Source organism: Colossoma macropomum, unplaced genomic scaffold, assembly GCF_904425465.1.
Source record: "Colossoma macropomum unplaced genomic scaffold, Colossoma_macropomum, whole genome shotgun sequence".
In the NCBI taxonomy this organism is placed as follows: domain Eukaryota; kingdom Metazoa; phylum Chordata; class Actinopteri; order Characiformes; family Serrasalmidae; genus Colossoma; species Colossoma macropomum.
The window spans coordinates 41,162,117-41,182,732 of NW_023494784.1; the positions used below are offsets into that span (position 1 = coordinate 41,162,117).

Sequence of the window (20,616 nt, forward strand, 5' to 3'; positions counted from 1 at the left end):
TTTCCTATCATTAGAAGTATGAGTCACTCTGGAATTCAGCTGTAGATTCCTTTGGGAAACAGTTCATTTGTATTATATTTTCACAACTGAACTCACCTAAACCACCAGGACACTTAAGCTGTACGGAAAATGCTGCAGTTTCTTCTTCTGCACCGTTTTCTGATCTTGTTCCCCAGCCATGATTCAGAGGAACTTTCTCTGCTCCTAAAAGTTCCAGGGCTAGAGCTCACTCAGCTGCTCAAGGTTAATATAGCCAGTCGCTTTAGCTCAGTTGTTTTACTGCAGCGGGTCACACTGAAGCAAGTCGAAGTTCCAGAGCACATTGCATTTCTTTTCGGTTTCATGTACTTCAGATAAATGTAATGTGAAGTAAAATATGTACTGGGGGAGGAGCCCTGTGGTAAGGCTAGCATTACAGAGCATAGCAGAGAGAACCAACAGGCAGCTTCTTAAACTTCTCTCTGTCCCTCTTGCTTGGGGCATGCACTCCTACTCTTCTTAAAGGAACATGAACCCCAGTTTCCCAACATATTTAACAAGCTGGTCTTCTTCAGCTCTCTGTCTGGTTCCCAACACGACAGTTGTCGCATATTACACATCACTTTTGGGTTGTCAATCATCATCATCATCATCATCATATTATTATTATTATTATTATTATTATAATTATTATTATTATTACTATTATTATCATTGGTGCTATAGATAATATAATAACGTGTATCATATGCAAACTTGTGGTGGCAACAGTGGTATAATTAGAATGGCAGGCACATGTAAATACCATGAACAACAAAGAACAATTTCAGCATTCAGATGGTCTTCATACAGCAGTTGCCTTTACTAAAGAACCTTGTAAGAACCCTTTTTTAAGAGTGCATGCATGCCTTGTTGCTATCAGTAAGTCTGGCTGCTAAGAGGCTTGTGTGGATTATGTATTATGTTTGAAATGGAATTATTGTAAATGGAATTATAAGCAGATTGTGAGTGTTGGTTCTCAAAAGAGGCTCAGAACCGCGTTTGGGAACCCCTAACACCGCGCTATACGGCCTTCTGATGCCCAGCTTTGTTTGGGACGTGTATGTTACACCTCTTTTTGGCCAATATTAGTGGACTTTCTCACCTCAAGATGGAATAGTCAGGCAAAACACTCCTACTCCCAGATGTAGTTGATGAGCCAAGACATGTTTGGTGTCTGTAGTTTGCTTCTTTTTCTTTTGCGCTGGAGCTAAAACTGATGTGTCTAACTAGTAATGAAAGCTTAGGAAATAGCGCTGTGCCTGTGCAAGTGTTCAGGCTTCAAGATGATCACTATTACTGTATGTAGCTATGGGAATGTACTTTTGTCCATTTGTGTAGATAACAGTGTGCCATACAATGTCAGAAACCACCATGCTAGCCTATTAAAGACTACTCTCAGGGGTTTTCCACCAGTCTTTCAAAAAGTCTGCATAATAATGGTTGAGGTGTAAACAAAGTCATTCAGAGTGGTTTGATGTGAAACGGTTCATTGTAGAGAAACTTAGACTCAGATTTCTTTACAGTGGTGGTGATGGGAACCAGGGGTTGTGATGTCTACAACACAAATATAGCCATTTTATTTACTATCCAAAACCACCAGTGAACCTACACGTACCTTCTGAGTTTTGTATGCGATGTTGTTGACGGTAAAATAGTGGTAGAACTGAAAAAAAGAAGTGTACTTTGGAGACTGTTTTGCCTGATAATGCCCTGTATGTGTCTGTTCATCATGAATATATTAAAAATGAATTAAAAAGGGTCTCAGGTATCAGGCAGTGTGTTCTTCAGACGTCTGGTTCCCATCACCACCACTGTGAACAGTTCTGAATCGTAAGGTTTCACTTGAACTGTTTTATATCAATGACTTTAAGTCTCCTTTAAGAACTTTGCTGGACTATTTCTTTTAATTAGTGCAGTAAAAATAATTTAGGTTCTTTCTTTGCTGAATTTTACATAATAAAAAAATTGTAAAACATGCCAGAACTTTTGCACAGTCCACATTTACTGTTACATTCAGTGAATAAACAGCAATAGTGCACTGAGATGTGCAGAAGTGTGTACTGTAGTGCTTTTATTTTCATAAATCAACAAAACAGGGGAGCCAAAACCTTTGCATTGGGGGAAATTTAGAAAACCCCAGAAAACTGAGATCACTAGCCTAGCCAGTGGCTAACAGTGGGTTATTGGAGCATGGCCCATAGCAATGAACTGTTGTCCAGTCCCTTAATGCAGTGTGACATTTTATCAGTGCTTTTTTAAGAAGTCATCTCGCTGAACCTGAAGCTAATGAACCTTTGTCTTCCAGGTTGGAGTGCTCGTTTGATGTAGCGGTGGAGTTGGCAGCTTTCTCTCTGCAGGGTGAGTAAAGACACTGTAATATAGAGCATGAAATATTGCTCCCGTGATTGATTTGGACAGGTTGGGACCAGGTGGTTGTTATAGTTTTATTATGGTTTTCGTTCATTTTTATTTTTATTAAGTTTCGCTTGGTTTTAAGGGTTAAAGGAGACCTATTATGTTAATTTTCTGTGTTTATAATTTTAGTTTTGAACAGATTTACATGCTTCAGTGTTCCAAAAACACACAATTTTTCTCATACTGTACATCTCTGTTCACACTCTGTCTGAAACGTTCTGTTTGAGCTCCTGTGTCTGTAAGCACCACCTTTCAATAAGCTCAGTGATTGGTCAGCTCGGCCACTCTATTCTGAATGGTTAACCGGCAGAGTGGTTCCAACCCTGCATGTTCCGTCCCTGTCTTGCAGTCTGCAGACAGACCCTTCTCTCCTGAGCAGCTGTAAAGCTAAAGAGAAAACAGGACATAAGTAGGAATTTAATCAGGAGGGGACAGTTTAGTGCAGCCAAAAGGATGTTTCATTTGTGTGGCCAAAAATATTTTCATATATTCTGTGTGCAGAAATGGAGTTTCAGGATTAATCAGGTGAGGTCTTGCACAGTGTGAGAGCAGCTCATCATGGAGAGTTTATCCAGTCTGGAAAATGCTTGAGCTGCTATTCAAAAGCATTATTTAATGAATAAATTCACTGAAGCAGAATTTAAACTTAATGTTGATCAGCTGATTTGCTATAAAAAATTTAAAAAAAAATTTTTGTATTATTTTTTTTTCCTCTGTGATTTACTGACTGCTATTGGACAAATGAGCATTGCATCACAAAAGCAAAGAACTTAATTCCGGAGGGTGTAAAGCAGGTAGAGCTTCACTGATACAACAGGATTTGTACTAATCCTGAGATTTATTTACCCAAGATATTGGGAAAAAAAAGGTTTTTTTAAAACTGATCTTCCAAGATCAATAACTTACCACTGGTTAATTTATATCATATAATCATGAACTCTTGCACCAGCCACACTTTTTTTATTGCAGGGTTTAATAAAGAATATTTATTTATAAGGGTGTTTATACACTGCACATTCAAAAACAAGAGCTGACCCAAACATGAACCAGCTGAACTCACAGCTGTAGTTCTACTTCATTTCCCACCTGCTCAAGAAACGGCATGAACCGTTTATAATAACCACTTATTATTAATGATTTAATGGTCTTTTTTGCCATTCATATGAAATGATATACTTGCCCTGTCCTGCTTATGCACTTACGCAGTGTCTACATTTACACAGAATGATGTGTAGAATTAAACAAAGCTTCAGTTTTGTCTCTTAATGTCAAACTCCGTACAAAGTAATAATTATAAAAAAATAAAATTAAAAAAAAAAAAAGCGGTCAACACATCAAATCACTGTCGTAGTTTACATTATATGATGCGGTTCAGGCCGGATTGGGTTGGATTCACAAAACGCGATGCTGTTGTTGTTATTGTGTCGGATCACGCATGGACAGAAATTTCTCAAGCTGTCTCCAGCTTCCAGCTTTGAATCTGAACCTGACCCAAGCTGATCAAACCCTGTCCAAACCCCCCTACTAGAGGTCTGCACACAGTATCTTGTGGTGCGGGACTAATTTTCAGAGTTGTGGACAAGAGCGGGTGGGAAACCAGCCCACTGCAGGCGGGAGCGGGCCGAAGCACGCATGAAGAAAAATCCTGCAAATGAATGAATAACCTAAATAAAGTAGAACAATCACTAAATCAAATTATAACAGTAGAACAGTTAAAATGAATGAAGTCGTTCTAAAGAGTTGCAAAGCAACTGATCACGTGAACAGCATGCAAATTCTTGTAGCTTACAGAGACGACAGAGCCTTCAGTCCATCAGCCACAGCTGCCCAGCAAAACTCCAAAAATAACCACTCAGTGGTTTAATTCCTGTTTTGTGTTTAAGTGGGAATAAGTGGTATTTGGTGAAGTTACTTTACACTGAGCCTGATGATCATGAGTGTCGTGTTATTTTAGCAGAGAATAATGTATTTGTGAATAGACTGTGTCAGATATTGGATGTCAGTTCGCCTTGATGGAAGAGTGCATGCGGGAGCGGGACAAAACATTTCGGTTGCAGGCAGGAGCGCAACCTCTACCACCTACCACCAATCGGAGTCCAAATAAAACTCCATTTTATCAATGATAGATGTAAAGGTAGCTTGTAGCGTAGTGACAAAGCGTGAAAAAGAATGGTAATGGAAATATGACACTATTATATTACTCAACAGAGTTTATGACAACATATGACATCTGCCATGACGTTTATGGCATTGTGTATATCAATGTTATGAGTTCCAGTAAAGTGGTATTAAATGTTCAATGGTAATTCACTGCTGGTGCCACAGTTCAGTCCAAGACTAGGCTTAATCCATGTCTAGGAACCAGCCCATAATGTGCAGGCCTAATTAGTTAGTAGGCCTTCCCCTTTTATTGAATTTATGTATCAATATGTGCCTTCCAAAAACATCCCAAACGTTTGGATGAATATTATAAACTAATATTAAACTTTTTTCCTGTGTATTGTTTCATTGGTTCATTGGTTAGTTTCACCTTTCTTTTGCTGTCTTCTGAGATTTATGATTAAACCACAATAAATGATCACAAAGATTTGTGATTCCGTGATTAAGTCAGGAATATTAATTGCTCATTTGTAGATTCCAGTAATCCAGAACTGTGGACTGAATGTGTCCTTGTCTATATTAACTGCTGAAAAAGGGCAGTAAGGGCAGTAGAATGTGCAGTGGTCTGTTTTTGGAGCATTCGTTATTAATTTACTCTGTGCTGAAAACTATTTATTCCTTTATCTTCATTTCTGGTTCTGCTCTTGTTTCTCTTGCTACTCTCTGCTCTTTTTCTTTTTCTTTCTCTTTCCTCCCTCTTCATCTGCAGTTTCTAGCTCTTTCTGTGGGGTAAATGCCAGCTCATTAGCCGGGCCTTAGAGAAGGGCCCCCTAATCCAGCGCCCACCTCCCTCTGCGTTCTCACACAAATCATTCAGCAGCCACGGCGCCAACAAGTTTACGCACTGCGCTCTGTTCACCTACGGTCCTACACTGTAAAGTGTACAGTGTCCCTTTAGGTGTGAACGAAACCTATAGGCCTGCGTTAAAGGTACAGCCTGGTCAGCCTTCACCTGTAGCACTAAAGCACAGAATGCATCTGACTGCAGGAAAGGCTTAAATGTGCTTTGCTGTCCCATCTAGAGTACCGTGCAACAGCCAGCCATTAAATACGAGTTATTTCTTTTTCAAGCGATACTTCTGAGAAGATTAGATATAAGATAATCCACTCGCATAAGGAAAGTGAAAGTCAAAGGAAAATAAGTGAGAAAACAGGAGCTTCCAAAACTCAAAAACTGATTAGAAGTTCCGGAGACAATTGGGCTCCTAACAACCACCTGGAAGACTTGGTAGACACCAAAACTACCACCATCAGATAAACAGCACTTAAAGCTTTCATCTCTGAGAGAGAAGAGAAAATCAAGCTGCTTCAGATCTGAAAACATCCACAGGTGTTTCTGTCCATCCTTCCACTGTGAGAAGACGACTCAGCGCTATGGGTCTGAAAGGATGTGTAGCTGATCAAGAAGAACCTCACTGAGAAAAGGAGACGGACACATCAAACAAAGAGGCTGAACAATGGACTGACCACCCCAGAGTCCAGACCTCAACACCACTGAATGTGTTTGGAATTACTGGAATTTCTAACTTTGAACTGAACTTTGGAGGTGTGGAAAAATATCCCTGCAGAGTTCTTTGAAAAACTGACAGGGGAAAAAAAGCGAACCTACAGAGCCCCACTAGTGACATCTCATATAAATAAAAATAATGCGTGGCCACGCTTTATTAAAGCGTGGGAACGAGATCCTAATGCGTGGCCACGACTTAGTAAGATGTGGGAATGTGATGATTTCTTCGTGGTCACGACTTACTAAGGCATGGGAGCGAGATCATGCCTTACTCAGCCGTGGCCATGCATTAGGATCTTGTTACCACACCTTATTAAGTTGTGGCCACACATTATTTTTATTTATACAGGATGTCACCAGCAGGGCTCCTTACTAACCACATAGCAAACTATGCATTTATACCACTATTTTTGTTCGGGAGGCGACAGCTCTCTGTCAGTCACTGTTGTCTGTGGCTTTGGCCCGGTGACAGCCAAGCTAAACAGTCAACTGTATCCCAGTGTCTAGAGGACTGTGTTCTGTGTTGCTGTGGGAAATGCTACCATCTCCAAAAGCAGCTCAAACTGAGTTACAGACATCTGAACGCTAAAGTTTCAGCTCCTGAATGAGGCGTGAAACTATGGCTGTGAAGCTCCTTTTGCTTTTCCAGATGCTTCAGAATATTATTCATGTCAACGGCCTTAATAAGTAATAAGCAGAAACAAAAACTGCCAAGAGTTATGGGGAAGCTCCTCCCTCATGCTACAATAATAATATATTTAAGGACTGCTGTCTGTGTGAGTTTAAAAAGTGTAGTCATTAGGAACTGATGATCATATCTGCACTAGTTTGCCTAAAATTATTGGAGTCAATTTAAGATCTAAAATAAAACAAAATAGGTCCACATTTTTGGGATTTTAGTGATGTTACAATCTGTATCGTTCACAAAACGGTTATATCGCTTGGCCAAACCCAGTTTTGTCCTGTCAATTTCAAGCATCACCCATGAATTGAACTTACTTCTGTACCACACGTCCATCTTCTCTGAGCTCTCCATCATTAACCTTTCCCCTCTTGACCCCCTCAGCTGAACTGGGCGACTGTGACCCTGCGGAGCACAGCCTTGACCTGGTGTCGGAGTTCCGCTTCGTGCCGGAGCAGACGGAGGAGATGGAGGTGGCCATCTACAACGCCTGGAAGGAGTGCAGGTATGTGTGTCGGAGTTCATGCCGTAAAACATCCGCGCGCTGCTTAAATCAGGGCTTCAGGAGAGGAAATGGAAATAAGAAGCAGGTGACGGGAGTGCGTGGATGTCATATACAGACTGTCAGCTGGGATTACGGCTGTATCTTCCCTGCCTGCCCTGCTAGGGGGCTGTTAACTCTGCAGCTTTGCTGTGTGATTTATGACTGTTCATTCCAGACGTAACAGTCTGTAACCTGGAACACATGTGGAGCAGTTCTGAACCTCAGTGCTGTGTCTGCTTCAGTATATACACAGTTCCGCTTGGTGCCACTGCCTTTCAGTGAATATAGATCAGTCTACCGGATTGGTTCCTAATCAGAGTTGGAAACTCATTTCGGACTTTTATCTGACATGGACTTCAGGCTACGTTCACATTACAAGCTTCATTGCTCAAATCCGATTTTTTGCTCAAATCCGATCTCTCGGACACGATGGTTCACACTCGTTTAGGTAAGTGATTCAAATCTGTCATTAATGTGAACGAACCTGCGTCCTACTCAGTAACGTGAATGAATCACGTGCATCATCAGCACAAACTAACGAGCAGAACGAGCTTCGCTGAGAAGATAATTAACTCTGATCAGCTCTCAGCTTCATTATTAGAGCGAGACGAAGGAGAAAAAGGTGAGATGAGCTGCTTTTCCACCATTTACAGGCTTCAACATCTGTTCGGCGCTGCTGCCATGGTAACGCTGAATGATGGCGAACGCGCAGTGGGGAAAAAAAAAAGCACTTGAATTCCGATCTGAGCATCACATTAGGGTCACGTGGCCACGAATCCGATACATATCCGATCTAGGACCACACATGAAAGTGGCTCAGGTCGGATTTGAAAAGATCAGATTTGTGTCTACGCAGCCCTGAAGACATCAGATCTGAGTCACATTAGGGCAAAAAATCAGATTTGTGCCACTTCAGCCTAGTAATGTGAACGTAGCCTTAGACTAAACTCCTTTAGCTTTGAGTGGCCCTGTACCTTAATTATGTTTGTTTTGGTGGTGACAAAATGGATTGTTCAATCATTTGTATTAATTAAATAATCATAACACTGCTGAAACGTGAAAATGCTGAAAACGTTTCAGGAGTGACTGTTTCGGTCAGAAACACTAGCCAGCACATGACTGGCAAACACAGCTTTGAACAGTTGTACACACACAAAATCATAATATTTTTTTATTAAAACACAAAGTTTATTTAGTAGCAGAAAATATGTGATACAGTAGTGACAGTTCTTAATGTTCCACCCTGATTTTCAGACTTTGGGACACATTTACTTCAAAACAATGGGATCAAACTGCTCATGGCCCTGAGGGACAGAGATGCAGCCTCACTTCTGGCTCTAATGTGCAGGGGTGTGGCTAAAATAAGGCCCCGCCTACAGACTAAAACTTTTGGGTTTTTTTTTAGTTTCGGTAGTGACATGAAAACGTGGCACAACATTTTTTTTTTTAATACATTTTTAATTTAAAAATTAAACTCATGAAAAATCTAAATATTTCAACAATTTAAAAGAAATCAAGTGTACGTTTAGGGGTTAGTGTTTGGGATGGACACCTCCCAAAAAAAGCACCCTGTAAATGATGATTTTGTATATATTTAGCTTATAACCATCTCTATTGATGCCTTGGGTTTAAATAGACCATGAAGTAGTCTTTGTAAATATCTAAGGTCTGAATACCTCATTTTTTTTGGAGCTGCAGTTTGAACTAATTCAAAACGATACAAACCAAATCTTTTTTCAAATAAAAATATTTTTATGATGAAGTACTTTCCTCACTGGTTTCTGTGTCTTATAGGGGTCAGTCTCCTGCGCAAGCTGAGATAAACTACCTGAACAAAGCCAAGTGGCTGGAGATGTATGGAGTGGACATGCATATGGTCAAGGTAAGCAATTCTCCAGCGTTTGTAAGCATTTACATTCAAAATTGCTTCTGTTCAAAAGTTTGCAGTACCTATTCAAGATGGATCACTAAATAAAATCCATTTGGCTGCCAGTAAATATACAATTCAGATATTTGAGACCTTCGAGGTTTTAATTAATTAGTTCAATCAATCAATCAATCAACCTTTATTTAATCTCGGAGAACATTGAGGGTGACCCTCATTTACGGTGTTGCCGAGTTGGTACAGAACAAGGGATTGATAATGTGTAGAAACATATCAAATAATAAAAGTAAATTTAATTTTAAAAAAGTCTCAAATCAGGTAAGTATAAAAACAATGAAACATTAATAATAAAAATGCATAAAAATACAATAAAAATATAAAACAATAATTAAAGCATAGCTAAAATGTAAAAGTTCATAAAATCAAATCAAAATAAAAGGAGAATAAGAAAAAGTAAGCAGAACATTTATTAAAGTAATAATAAACTAATCATAATTAAAATAAGAATATGAATAATAATAAATAATAAAATAATGAAAATAACATAATAATGGTAAAAAAATCAGGTAAAACAGTGTGAGGCAGAGTGGAGGTGGTTGGAGAGTAAAAGTTTAAAATGACCGAGTGACCCAGCGAGCTAAGCTTTAGTGTGTCCAGTAGTGAGGGTCCAGCTTGCCAGTGCTGTAGCTAAAAGCAGACTTTCCCAGTTCAGTAAAAACCCTCGGTACCTGGCATGTGATCCAACCACTGGAGCGAGTCTGATAAATACCATTATATACAGACATCGCTGAAGTTGGAAGCTGTGTAGCTGTAGATGATTCTAAAATAACTGAGGAAGCCATTTAGGAGAAAAATGTGTTAACAAACTATTGCAAATAGATAATTAGTATGTAATTATTATTCATTAGTATGTAAGTAATTATTTAATAGCATCTGGTTTCCAAATACTATATTATATTTCTATGTTCTGTAAGTCACTATTGTAAATACAATAACAAAAAATGATTGATTCCACACTTTTGTATGGTGGTGTGTCTGTAGCTCTGTTTATCCACAGAGTTGTGCCCACAGAACTGTGGATGTGGACTGGAAGCCTCAGAAGACGTTTTTCATATGTACATATATCCAGCAATTTGCTTTGCTCCTCTGTGTCTCCCTCCAGGCCCGGGACGGAAATGAGTACAGTTTAGGACTGACCCCCACCGGAGTGCTCGTGTTTGAGGGGGAAACCAAGATCGGCCTGTTTTTCTGGTAAGATGTCCGGCTTCAAGCTGCACAAGTCTTGGTTTTGTGGTCCCAGTTTTGTTTTCGACTCATTTTATGTGTCTAAGGTAAAGAATTTAACTGTAGAAATGATGTTGTCAGCTTTCTGCACTGGAGCTTTGTGTCTGAGTGAGTTTGTGTGTCTTTCTTGATTTCCACAGGCCGAAGATCACCCGACTGGACTTCAAGAAGAATAAGCTGACCCTGGTGGTGGTGGAGGATGACGAACAGGTAATGTAAAGGCAACCCTGGTATACCTGAGGGTGTCTTTTATTTTTTATTTTTTATTTTTTTTCAGTTTTTGAGGTAATCACAACTTTTGCGGTCTTTCTCTTGTTGCTCAGCCCCTCAGAGTGGTGGGCACAGCATGCTAAACAGAAATTTGGCTTTACCTAAGAGCAGCCAAGAAGCACTTTTTGAATTTGCTAATGGAGCAGAAATCATTAAAACTTTAGCGTCCAGTATAAAATTATTCTACTGAATATTACATTTTCAATTCATCTCTCAGTAAAGGTTAAAAGCATAAATCTTGCTAAATGTTTACAGTGCTATGACTGTAAAGTCTAGTTGTGGTGCTGCTGCCCTCAGACTTGAGTGTTTATCTTCTAAATCTGTACCAATGGCGCATCAGTTATTAATCACACCTGCCTTTTCAGATGTGGAGCTGTTAGCCTCCAAGCTAACACCTAGTGCTGGCTCGCACAGCAGAGTGGAAGCTGGTTGTTGGGCTAGCAGTAAGTTAGCTAGCAGGTTAACAGCCCTACATGACAGGTTAGATTCTGATCCAGCAGCACTGATCCATGTGATTCCAGCACCAGTCGCTCAACTTAACTCCCTCAGATTTGACTCTTTATCCACTAAACTTGTTTAGTGGAACACCAGTTAGCTGTAATCAAACCTATCCTGTTGTGTGTGGAGCTATTAGCCTCCTATTTAGCACCTAGTGCTAAATAGACAGCGGCGTGGAGCTGGTTGTGGCGCTAGCTATATGTTAGCTACATATTAGCTGGCTGGCTATCTCCTCAACACATGACAGAACGAGTTCGATCCCATCTTTTCCCTGGTAGGGTATGCTGGTCTGGTGCTAGTTTAGTAGGTCACCCAACATGGTCGTGCTGGTTAACCAGCATATCAGCATCCAATACACAACATATCGCTGCTGTCGGAAGAAAAGCTTGTATCTCCATTTTTGACGTTTTTCAGTTTTTGACAAAATTTGAAAATACCAGTTACCCTTTATGTTGTTTGTAAATTTTATGGTGAATGGACCAACAGAAATGCCATAAAATGACTTGAAAAAATGTCTGGTTCCATTGATTTGCGTTAAAGGTAAAGTGGGTTTTTTCCTTCTCCTGTAAAGTTCTTATTTTAGAGATGCGAGGTTTTCTTCCGACAACAGCGATATGCTGGTTTTACTAATGATCAGCATAGTAACTTCCTTTGCTGCTGACCGAAACACAACATATGCGCGTCAGTTAGTTGTAATCAAACCTACCCTTTTGGGTGTGGCACTGTTAGCCTCCTAGCTAGCACTCACAGCTACCTAAGACAGTGGAGTGGAGCTGGTTGTGGTGCCAGCTATAAGTTAGCTAGCAGGCAAACTGCTTAATACACCACAGAACAGGCTACATCACACCTTTCATGACTCCAGCACCAGTCACTTGATTTCACTCCTCAGATGTGAGTCTTTATCCTCTAAATTTGCGTCAGTGGAGCGTTAGTTAGCTAGTAGCCTGCTCCACTCTACGGTCAGAGTTAGCGCCATTTAGCACCATTTAGGTTGAGTATTTCATGCTTGTGTATGAGTTGAAAAGCTTGTAATTTAGTTATTAGGCAGTTTATTACATAGATATAACTTTAACACCGTCACAATTTTAACATCATTATAATATTTAAAAAACGTGTGATACTTTATTCAGCCCATTGCTAAAAAAACAAAGCTCTTGGGTCCATTAATACTGCCTTTCACGGTCTTTGTAACTCTCAACAAGCGCTGCATCTCATTGTGTGGCTCGGCTTTACGTCTGAGTCTGCTGTGTTCTGCCCTTTGCCTGTATCTTACACTGTTTATCATGGTCTGTTTTGCTCTCCCTGCCATGATGAAATATGCTGCTGCTTTAAAGGGTCTTCATGACTTCCTGTGCTGCCTCTGCGTCTCTCTAAATGTGTCCTTTTCTCCCCGTATGGAGGACAATCCTGCTTTCTCCCAGTTGTGTTATGCCGCAGTAGATTTTGTCAAGTGGCTGAAGTGCCGGCTATATTGTCCTTGAATTCGTCTGATGGTTCGTGAAATTGAACACCAGTGTTTTATGCTTAAAACGTGGTTGTCTGAGGAAATGCTGAGAAATATGTAAGCTTTTAAAACGACAGAGTACATGTGAAGTGGGTGGTGCTTTGACATTGGAATACACCGATCAGGCATAACATTATGACCACCTCCTTGTTTCTACGCTCATTGTCCATTTTATCAGCTCCACTTACTGTATAGGTGCACTTTGTAGTTCTACGTTTAAAAACTCCAGCAGCACTGCTGTGTCTGATCCACTCAGACCAGCACAACACACACTACCACACCACCACCACATCAGTGTTACTGTAGTGCTGAGAATGATACACCATCCAAATAGTACTTGCTCTGTGAGGGTCCATGGGGGTCCTGACCACTGAAGAACAGGGTAAAAGGGGGCTAACAAAGTATACAGAGAAACAGATGGACTACAGTCTGTAACTGTAGAACTACAAAGTGCACCTATATAGTAAGTGGAGCTGATAAAATGGACAATGAGCGTAGAAACAAGGAGGTGGTCAGAATGTTATGCCTGATCGGCCTATATAGAGTCCAGGAATGTGGAGGCAGCAAGTTTGAAAAGCCTAATTTAGGCTCTTGGAGCTATTTAGAATAGCAAGCCATGTTGCAGGTGCCTTGGTGAATGTGCTCATTTGGGGGTGTTGTATTGTGTGTATGCTAATGATTAACCCCCTAGACACCTATAGTTGTCATTGCTGTTCTGCTGTGCATCCAGTTTACATTACATACGTATTGGGGATGCACCAGAACTTTTTTAGCCAAAAGTGGTCATCATAAAATCCTCTTCTACTTACAAACATACGTTTGTAAATGTTATTTATTAATTTGTCTTTTTTTCCCCTCCTGTAAGAGAAAAGGAGAATTTTAGCAGCATTGTAACACCACAAGCCCTGAGTGGACTGAAGGTTTTGGCTCTTCTCTTCACCTGATTGAAGCTGTTGGCTCTTGTCCAGCGAGAGTTAATAAAGCACGGCCCTCCCTCAGGAATGTCTGGCATCTGGAGCTCTTCACACTCTATAAAGCTCTGGAGCTGCTAATATATAGATCAGTCAGCACTGGACAGATCCTGAGAGGCTCTGTAAAACTAGTGCTGTGTATCGTCTGTGAACAGGTGCTTCAGATTCTATGTAGTTTCAACTTTAAAATAAACAGTAATTTCAGTAAGCACTTTATTTCAGGTGTCTATTATGATACGCTTTAGGCTTAATCTTAAGTCAGTGTACAGGGTGATTCAAAAAGATTCATCTGATTTCAAAATGATTTATTTCACTTGTAGATCGTTACAGATCAGTGCAGTAAACTGTAAATGGTTTAAATGAGCATAAAGTTTATTATGTAATTTTACAAGTGCTCAATATGAAGCTCCTCCAGCTGTACAGACAACATCAACACCATAGTCAAATTCATCCCATACTCCATTGGGCATGTCGGGTGTCGCTGCACTCACGGCTCTTTCAGTGCGATTTCGGAGATCATCCAGTGTTGCGGAACCAACGACGAACGCTCTGAGCTGTTGGAGCTTCACTGCCCATGAAAATCACACTGCACAGTTATGACGGATTCACTCTTATTGAAGTGGAGAACGCAGAACGCTTTCCGCTCAGGGGTCTCATCTCCTCTCAGACTGAAGGAGCCATCTTCCAGTGACAGTCAGAAACTCTATGACCCCCTTTTTCAATTGGATTGTGATTGGTTCCTAGGCGCCTCATGTATGTAAAAATATGGCGCTTTGAAATCGGATTAATCTTTTTGAATCACCCTTTATTTTAGCTATTTAAACTAACTGGCTTTCCATTACTACTTTACTGAGCAAAACATAGATTTTTATTTTATTTTTTTTTAGCTGTGCATATTAATAACTGAGGTTGATTGTCGATGCTTAAGCTGTTAAGTAAAGTCTTATCAGATTGCTGTAGCTTATCCTCATTGCCTTCACGTCTGTAATAAAAGATGTGCACAAGATTTTGATGTATAATACATTAATACATAAACTAAAAATGCCCTAATCGCTGGTTCTAGATAACTAGATACAAAATTAGGCGACTTTCCGAACATTGTGATTATCTTAATGCATGTTGAATTGAGTCTCGCTGTGTTGGCCTGATCATTGACAGATTGCGAGTTTAATCGCCTGTTAAACCAGAGCCACCCATATCGAAGAGTCCAAGAGAGAATAGTTAGCCTCTCTCTTTGGGTGAGTGTGATGACCATCACTCTTTTAAACACTGTGGCCACTCACTGTCCACTCTATTAGACACTCCTACCTTGTCAGTCCACCTTGTAGATGTAAAGTCAGAGACGATAGCTCATCTGCTGCTGCACAGTTTGTGTTGCTCACCCTCTAGTCCTTCATCACTGGTCACAGGATGCTGCCCACAGGACGCTGTTGGCTGGATATTTTTGATTGGTGGACTATTCTCAGTCCAGCAGTGACACTGAGATGTTTAAAAACTCCAGCAGCACTGCTGTGTCTGATCCACTTGTACCGGCGCAACACACACTAACACACCACCACCACGCCAGAGTCACTGCAGTGCTGAGAATAACCCACCATTCAAATAATACCTTCTCCACATTCCTGACCACTCAAGAACAGGGGAACAAAGTATGCAGAGAAACAGATGGACTACAGTCTGTAATGCAGGTACAAGGAGGTGTACTTAATGAAGTATATCATCACTTGTGGGAACTAAACCAAGCTGCCCTTAATGTTGTGTGTAAATCTAACAATGAATGGACCGATAGAAATGATCCAAAATGATTTTTCACAATAGGAATGTTTTCTTCAGCTACAGCCAGAAGAGCTGCCCTACTGTCTGATATTCCCTTTGGTTTCATTTCAGGAGAAACAGAAGAAAACAAGCTGTTTAGGGTCTGTAAGATGTTCTTTTAGCACAGAGTCGCAGCACTCAGAGGTACCCAGAGTGACAGGTTGGAATGTACTGAGCAGAAAAGAGATGGAATGCTGTTTGTCACATGCGCAGGTCCTGAGTCTCGCCCTGTGTTCCCTTTATGCCGCGCTGGTATGAGTCTGTGTGGAGCGACAGCGCATTTTAGATACTAATTAATCCCGATCATCCGAGGACTCCAGACTATGTTCGTCTGAAAGAATTTTCGTTAGTGTTTGGGAGCAGTGGTCTGGTATCGGATACCTCTTTTTGTCTCTGCTCTGCGTGTCATCAGTAATGATGGGTCCTTGGAATGCTACAGATCGGACAGGACACGGCTGAGAATGCGGCTTTCTGGTTAAGACTGAAAATGTAGGATATGGGCCCTTTACTGACTCAACACGGTTTGAGACAAGCGAGCAATGAATTAGGGCTGCAGTTTACATGATGCTAATTGGCGACATATAGGTTTCCGTTACTTCTTAGCTACCTTAAAAGGGTCTGCTGATGAATATAGAACCATTTGAGCTGACATATTTCTAGATCTCTTCTTTTTAGCTCTTATAGTGGCTCAGTCTTTTCAGTCAGGGCAAAAAAAAGTCCAATCCCCATTTTATAGCATTACCTGCATCCTTCTTCTGCATGTATTTGTACCTACAATGCTTTGTGTCTGTACTTCTGTAGGTTTGTATACATTTCTCTGACACCTTGATGTTCTCTAATAGGGGAAAGAGCAGGAGCACACGTTTGTTTTCCGCCTGGACCACCCGAAGGCCTGTAAGCACCTGTGGAAATGTGCCGTGGAGCACCACGCCTTCTTCCGGCTGCGCGGCCCCGTCCAGAAGGGCTCCACCCGCTCCGGATTCATCCGCATGGGCTCCCGCTTCAGATACAGGTCAGAAAGAATTCAGTCTGAAATAGAGCTCGTCCGATATATCAGTTGGCAGGTAATATCGGCTGATATTGGTGACCCTCAGATTCATTGGCATCGGCAATAATATCGCAGATAATTGCTGACCTTTTTTTAATATACAGTCGTATGCAAAAGTTTGATCATCCCTGGTCAAATGACGTTGTATTCTACGTGAAACTAAGTGAACACATCCTCTACTTTTAATGCACAGTTACTATTTATTTGCTGAATTCTACATATGGAGGGAAATAAAACACAAAATATGGCCTGTGCAGAAGGTATGGCACATTTTATGTTTATTTCTTTATATGTTACTTAATTGTGTACTAACATTTGCAGAAGAGTGCCGTATTTAAGTGTGTTCTCTGTAGAGAATGTTAACTTATTTTCAAATCAACAAAACATCATTTAACTGGGATGCCAACACTTTTATGTATGATTGTGGCAATGCTGGGTTTTGAACTTGCAATCTACCACTGATGTGGCGAAACTACCACTGTGAAGCAGTTACACCACTAGAATGCCCAATTATAATGAAGCAGCATGTGAAAAACATGATTTAGTGGTTTTAAGCTCACTGCAAACAGACCAAACAACTACATAAACATAAAGGGCTGTCATGGTTTAAATAAAATACATCACATGCATCCAAAACCACTTTTAGCATGAGGACAATGTTATAACACAAAAAGACTTTCTATAACAGAAAGCTAATTAGCAGACACCAACAAAGCCTCTGGGAAGCTCCTCTCCAGACACTGCAATACATCATATATATGTGTGTGTGTGTTTGTATATGTATATATATATATATGTGTGTGTGTGTGTGTGTGTGTGTGTGTTTTATAAACCCGCGCACACACTCATACAGAGTGGTGTCCTGAGTCTTAGACTGCTAGTGAAAGTAATAAATTCCATGCAAGGTTTTTCATTACAAATTATATTTTCACCATAATAATTTGAGTGAAAACAGTCTTAGAAACTTACAGCGCGCTCAAGGCTGATATGAACCTCACAGGTTTCTCTGATGAGTACATCAAATCCACCTAGCAGTGGTCCAGACCCAAACTTCAAAGAAAGAGATAAGGGATAGAAAAAAATCTGACCTTTTTGAATAAAGGCCTTAACATGGTCACAGATTTGCCTCAGTTTGACAACTGACCTAGAAATAGTGCAGGATCTCAAATATTTCTTTCTTCATGTTTCTTGTCATAACTTTTTTGTTTTTAACTTTTAAAAATAATATCTATAAAATTTTCTGTGGCCTCAGACTGTACATGATTTATATGATGTGATGTGTGTGTGTGTGTGTGTGTGTGTGTGTGTGTGTGTGTGTGTGTGTGTGTGTGCGTGTGTGTGTGTGTATATATATATATATATATATCTCATTTACACTTTGAAATATATATATATATATATATATATATATATATATATATATATATATATATATATATATATATATATATAGAATGTATGTACATATTTAAAAGTGTAAATATATATATATATATATATATATATATATATATAAATATATATAAAATAAATATATATATAAAATTAAATAATGTATATGTACATATTTAAAAGTGTAAATACATTGGTTATGATTAAGAACCATCACCAGCAAACTACCTCTTATTTATCTATTTTTTTTACTGTTGCTTGTTTAGGGTTAGAATTAGGATATCTGTGAAAACTGAGGTTCATCATGGTTCTCTACTAGGGCTTATCTCTGTGTGAACAGCTGGTCATGAAATGTTTAGTTTTTTTTTTTTTTGTTTGTTTCATTTCTTTTTCCTTTCCGCAAGTGAAAACAGAACATGGCATTGCCCCCCATATAAAAACAGTATTGGACAATAAAAACAGCCTTATTATTCACCCCTGATGTAGAAACAGTATGGTTCTCTGCGCTGTGAGTGTCGTCCTTGTGGAATTGTATCTTATCTCCAGCTGTCAGCCTGGTGCTTAGACACTCTCCAGTCACTGTTTGACTGGCTCCGCCTACTTTTTCGTCCTTTTTATATAATCTCATGTCTCGGTCTCTGTTCTTGGTCTCTGTGTGCTTCTGCGGTTTTATGTTTAAATCTGCCTGTACAGTGTTTTCTCTCTCCATTCGAAATGGCAGTAGACATACATGTACAAGGATGCAAGCATGTGTGGATGAATAAGACATGGAAAAGACAGAACTAATTTGTATCATGCAAGTTATGAGATCACCACTATTACAGAATTAGCACCATGTTAGGCTCTTTGTTTGTCTTGCTTATGTCTTTAATGCACCTGTTTGTTTTGCAGTGGAAAGACAGAGTACCAGACCACGAAGGCTAACAAAGCTCGGCGGTCGACTTCATTCGAGAGACGGCCCAGTCGCCGCTACTCCAGGAGGACCTTGCAGAACAGAGGTGGGTGTGAAATTAAAATATGTCCTGAAATGTAATATATCAGTCTTTTGTCAGATCACTGAGCATTAATGCCATTGCGTGCTGTTTCTGTTCACAGGTCCCCCCAAACCCTCAGAGTGAGTACTGATACTTCTCTTCCAGACTTTACTGCCTAATGTCCTGAAATGTAGTCGACACAGTGACTCTGCAGCTCCGCCAGAGTGACTTACAGCCTGCTGGCCATGAGTCATACACTCACTGAGACAGAGAGAGAGAGAGAAAATAAAAAGAAAGAAAGAAAGAGAGAAAAAAGATAGATAGAAATAAATAGAGAAATATAAGAAAAGAAAAAGAAGAAAGAGAGAAAGAAAAGTGGAGATAAAGAAGGAAAGAGAAAAAGATAGATACACAGAGAGAGAAAGAGAGCAAAAGAGGGAAAGAAAGGAAAAAGAGAGAAAAAAGATTGAGTGGGAAAGTAAGAGGAAAAAGAATAAGAGAGGAAGAAAGAAGAGAGAAAGAAGTAAAGAGTAAAGCAAAAAGAAAGAAAACAAAGAGAAAGAAGAAAGAAAAAGGGACAAGGAGAGAAGGATGGAAAGAGAAAGAAAGAAATGACAGAGAGGGAGAGAAAGAAAGAAAAAGAGAGAGGAAAAAAAGGGAAAGTAAAAAAACACTTGAATGTGAGATCAGCCAGGCCTGTACTCTTTGCATTTAATTTGTTTACTTGTTTATTTTTTTCATATTTACAATATGAGAAGTGTAACATTAAGACCACCTCCTTGTTTCTACGCTCATTGTCCATTTTAGCAGCTCCACTTACTATATAGGTGCACTTTGTAGTTCTACAGTTACAGACTGTAGTCCATCTGTTTCTCTGTATACTTTGTTAGCCCCCTTTTACCCTGTTCTTCAGTGGTCAGGACCCCCATGGACCCTGACAGAGCAGGTACTATTTGGGTGGTGGATCATTCTCAGCACTGCAGTAACACTGACGTGGTGGTGGTGTGTTAATGTGTGTTGTGCTGGTCTGAGTGGATCAGACACAGCAGTGCTGCTGGAGTTTTTAAACACCTCAGTGTCACTGCTGGACTGAGAATAGTCCACCAACCAAAAACATCCAGCCAACAGCGTCCTGTGGGCAGCGTCCTGTGACCACTGATGAAGGACTAGAGGATGGCCAACACAAACTGTGCAGCAGCAGATGAGCTATCGTCTCTGACTTTACATCTACAAGATGGACCAACAAGGTAATAGAGTGGACACGGTATTTAAAAACTCCAGCAGAACTGCTGTGTCTGATCCACTCGTTCTCGTCACACACACGTCAGGGTCGCTGCAGTGCTGAGAAGAATCCACCACCCAAATAGTACCTGCTCTGTGAGGGTCCATGGGGGTCCTGACCACTGAAGAACAGGGTAAAAGGGGGCTAACAAAGTATGCAGAGAAACAGATGGACTACAGTCTGTAACTGTAGAACTACAAAGTGCACCTATATAGTAAGTGGAGCTGATAAAATGGACAACGAGCGTAGAAACAAGGAGATGGTCATAATGTTATTACACCTGATCGGTGTATATATGAATACATTTTAGAGGCTACATTTCCTAGTTATAAGTAGTTAAACAGCAGTTAAATTTCTAATATCT

At 40.1% G+C, this 20,616-nt stretch overlaps 1 protein-coding gene across 2 annotated transcripts in view; it reads left to right on the forward strand.

Annotated features, from left to right (window-relative positions):
* Positions 1-20,616, forward strand: part of epb41l5 (erythrocyte membrane protein band 4.1 like 5) — an 87,025-nt gene that overhangs the window by 26,191 nt on the left and 40,218 nt on the right. For both annotated transcript variants that reach the window (XM_036571641.1, XM_036571645.1), the window contains exons 7-14: positions 2,327-2,379; positions 7,170-7,290; positions 9,124-9,211; positions 10,377-10,465; positions 10,639-10,708; positions 16,399-16,568; positions 18,888-18,994; positions 19,092-19,110. In XM_036571641.1, the coding sequence (XP_036427534.1) occupies positions 2,327-2,379; positions 7,170-7,290; positions 9,124-9,211; positions 10,377-10,465; positions 10,639-10,708; positions 16,399-16,568; positions 18,888-18,994; positions 19,092-19,110 (717 nt within the window). The remainder of the gene's footprint in view (positions 1-2,326; positions 2,380-7,169; positions 7,291-9,123; positions 9,212-10,376; positions 10,466-10,638; positions 10,709-16,398; positions 16,569-18,887; positions 18,995-19,091; positions 19,111-20,616) is intronic.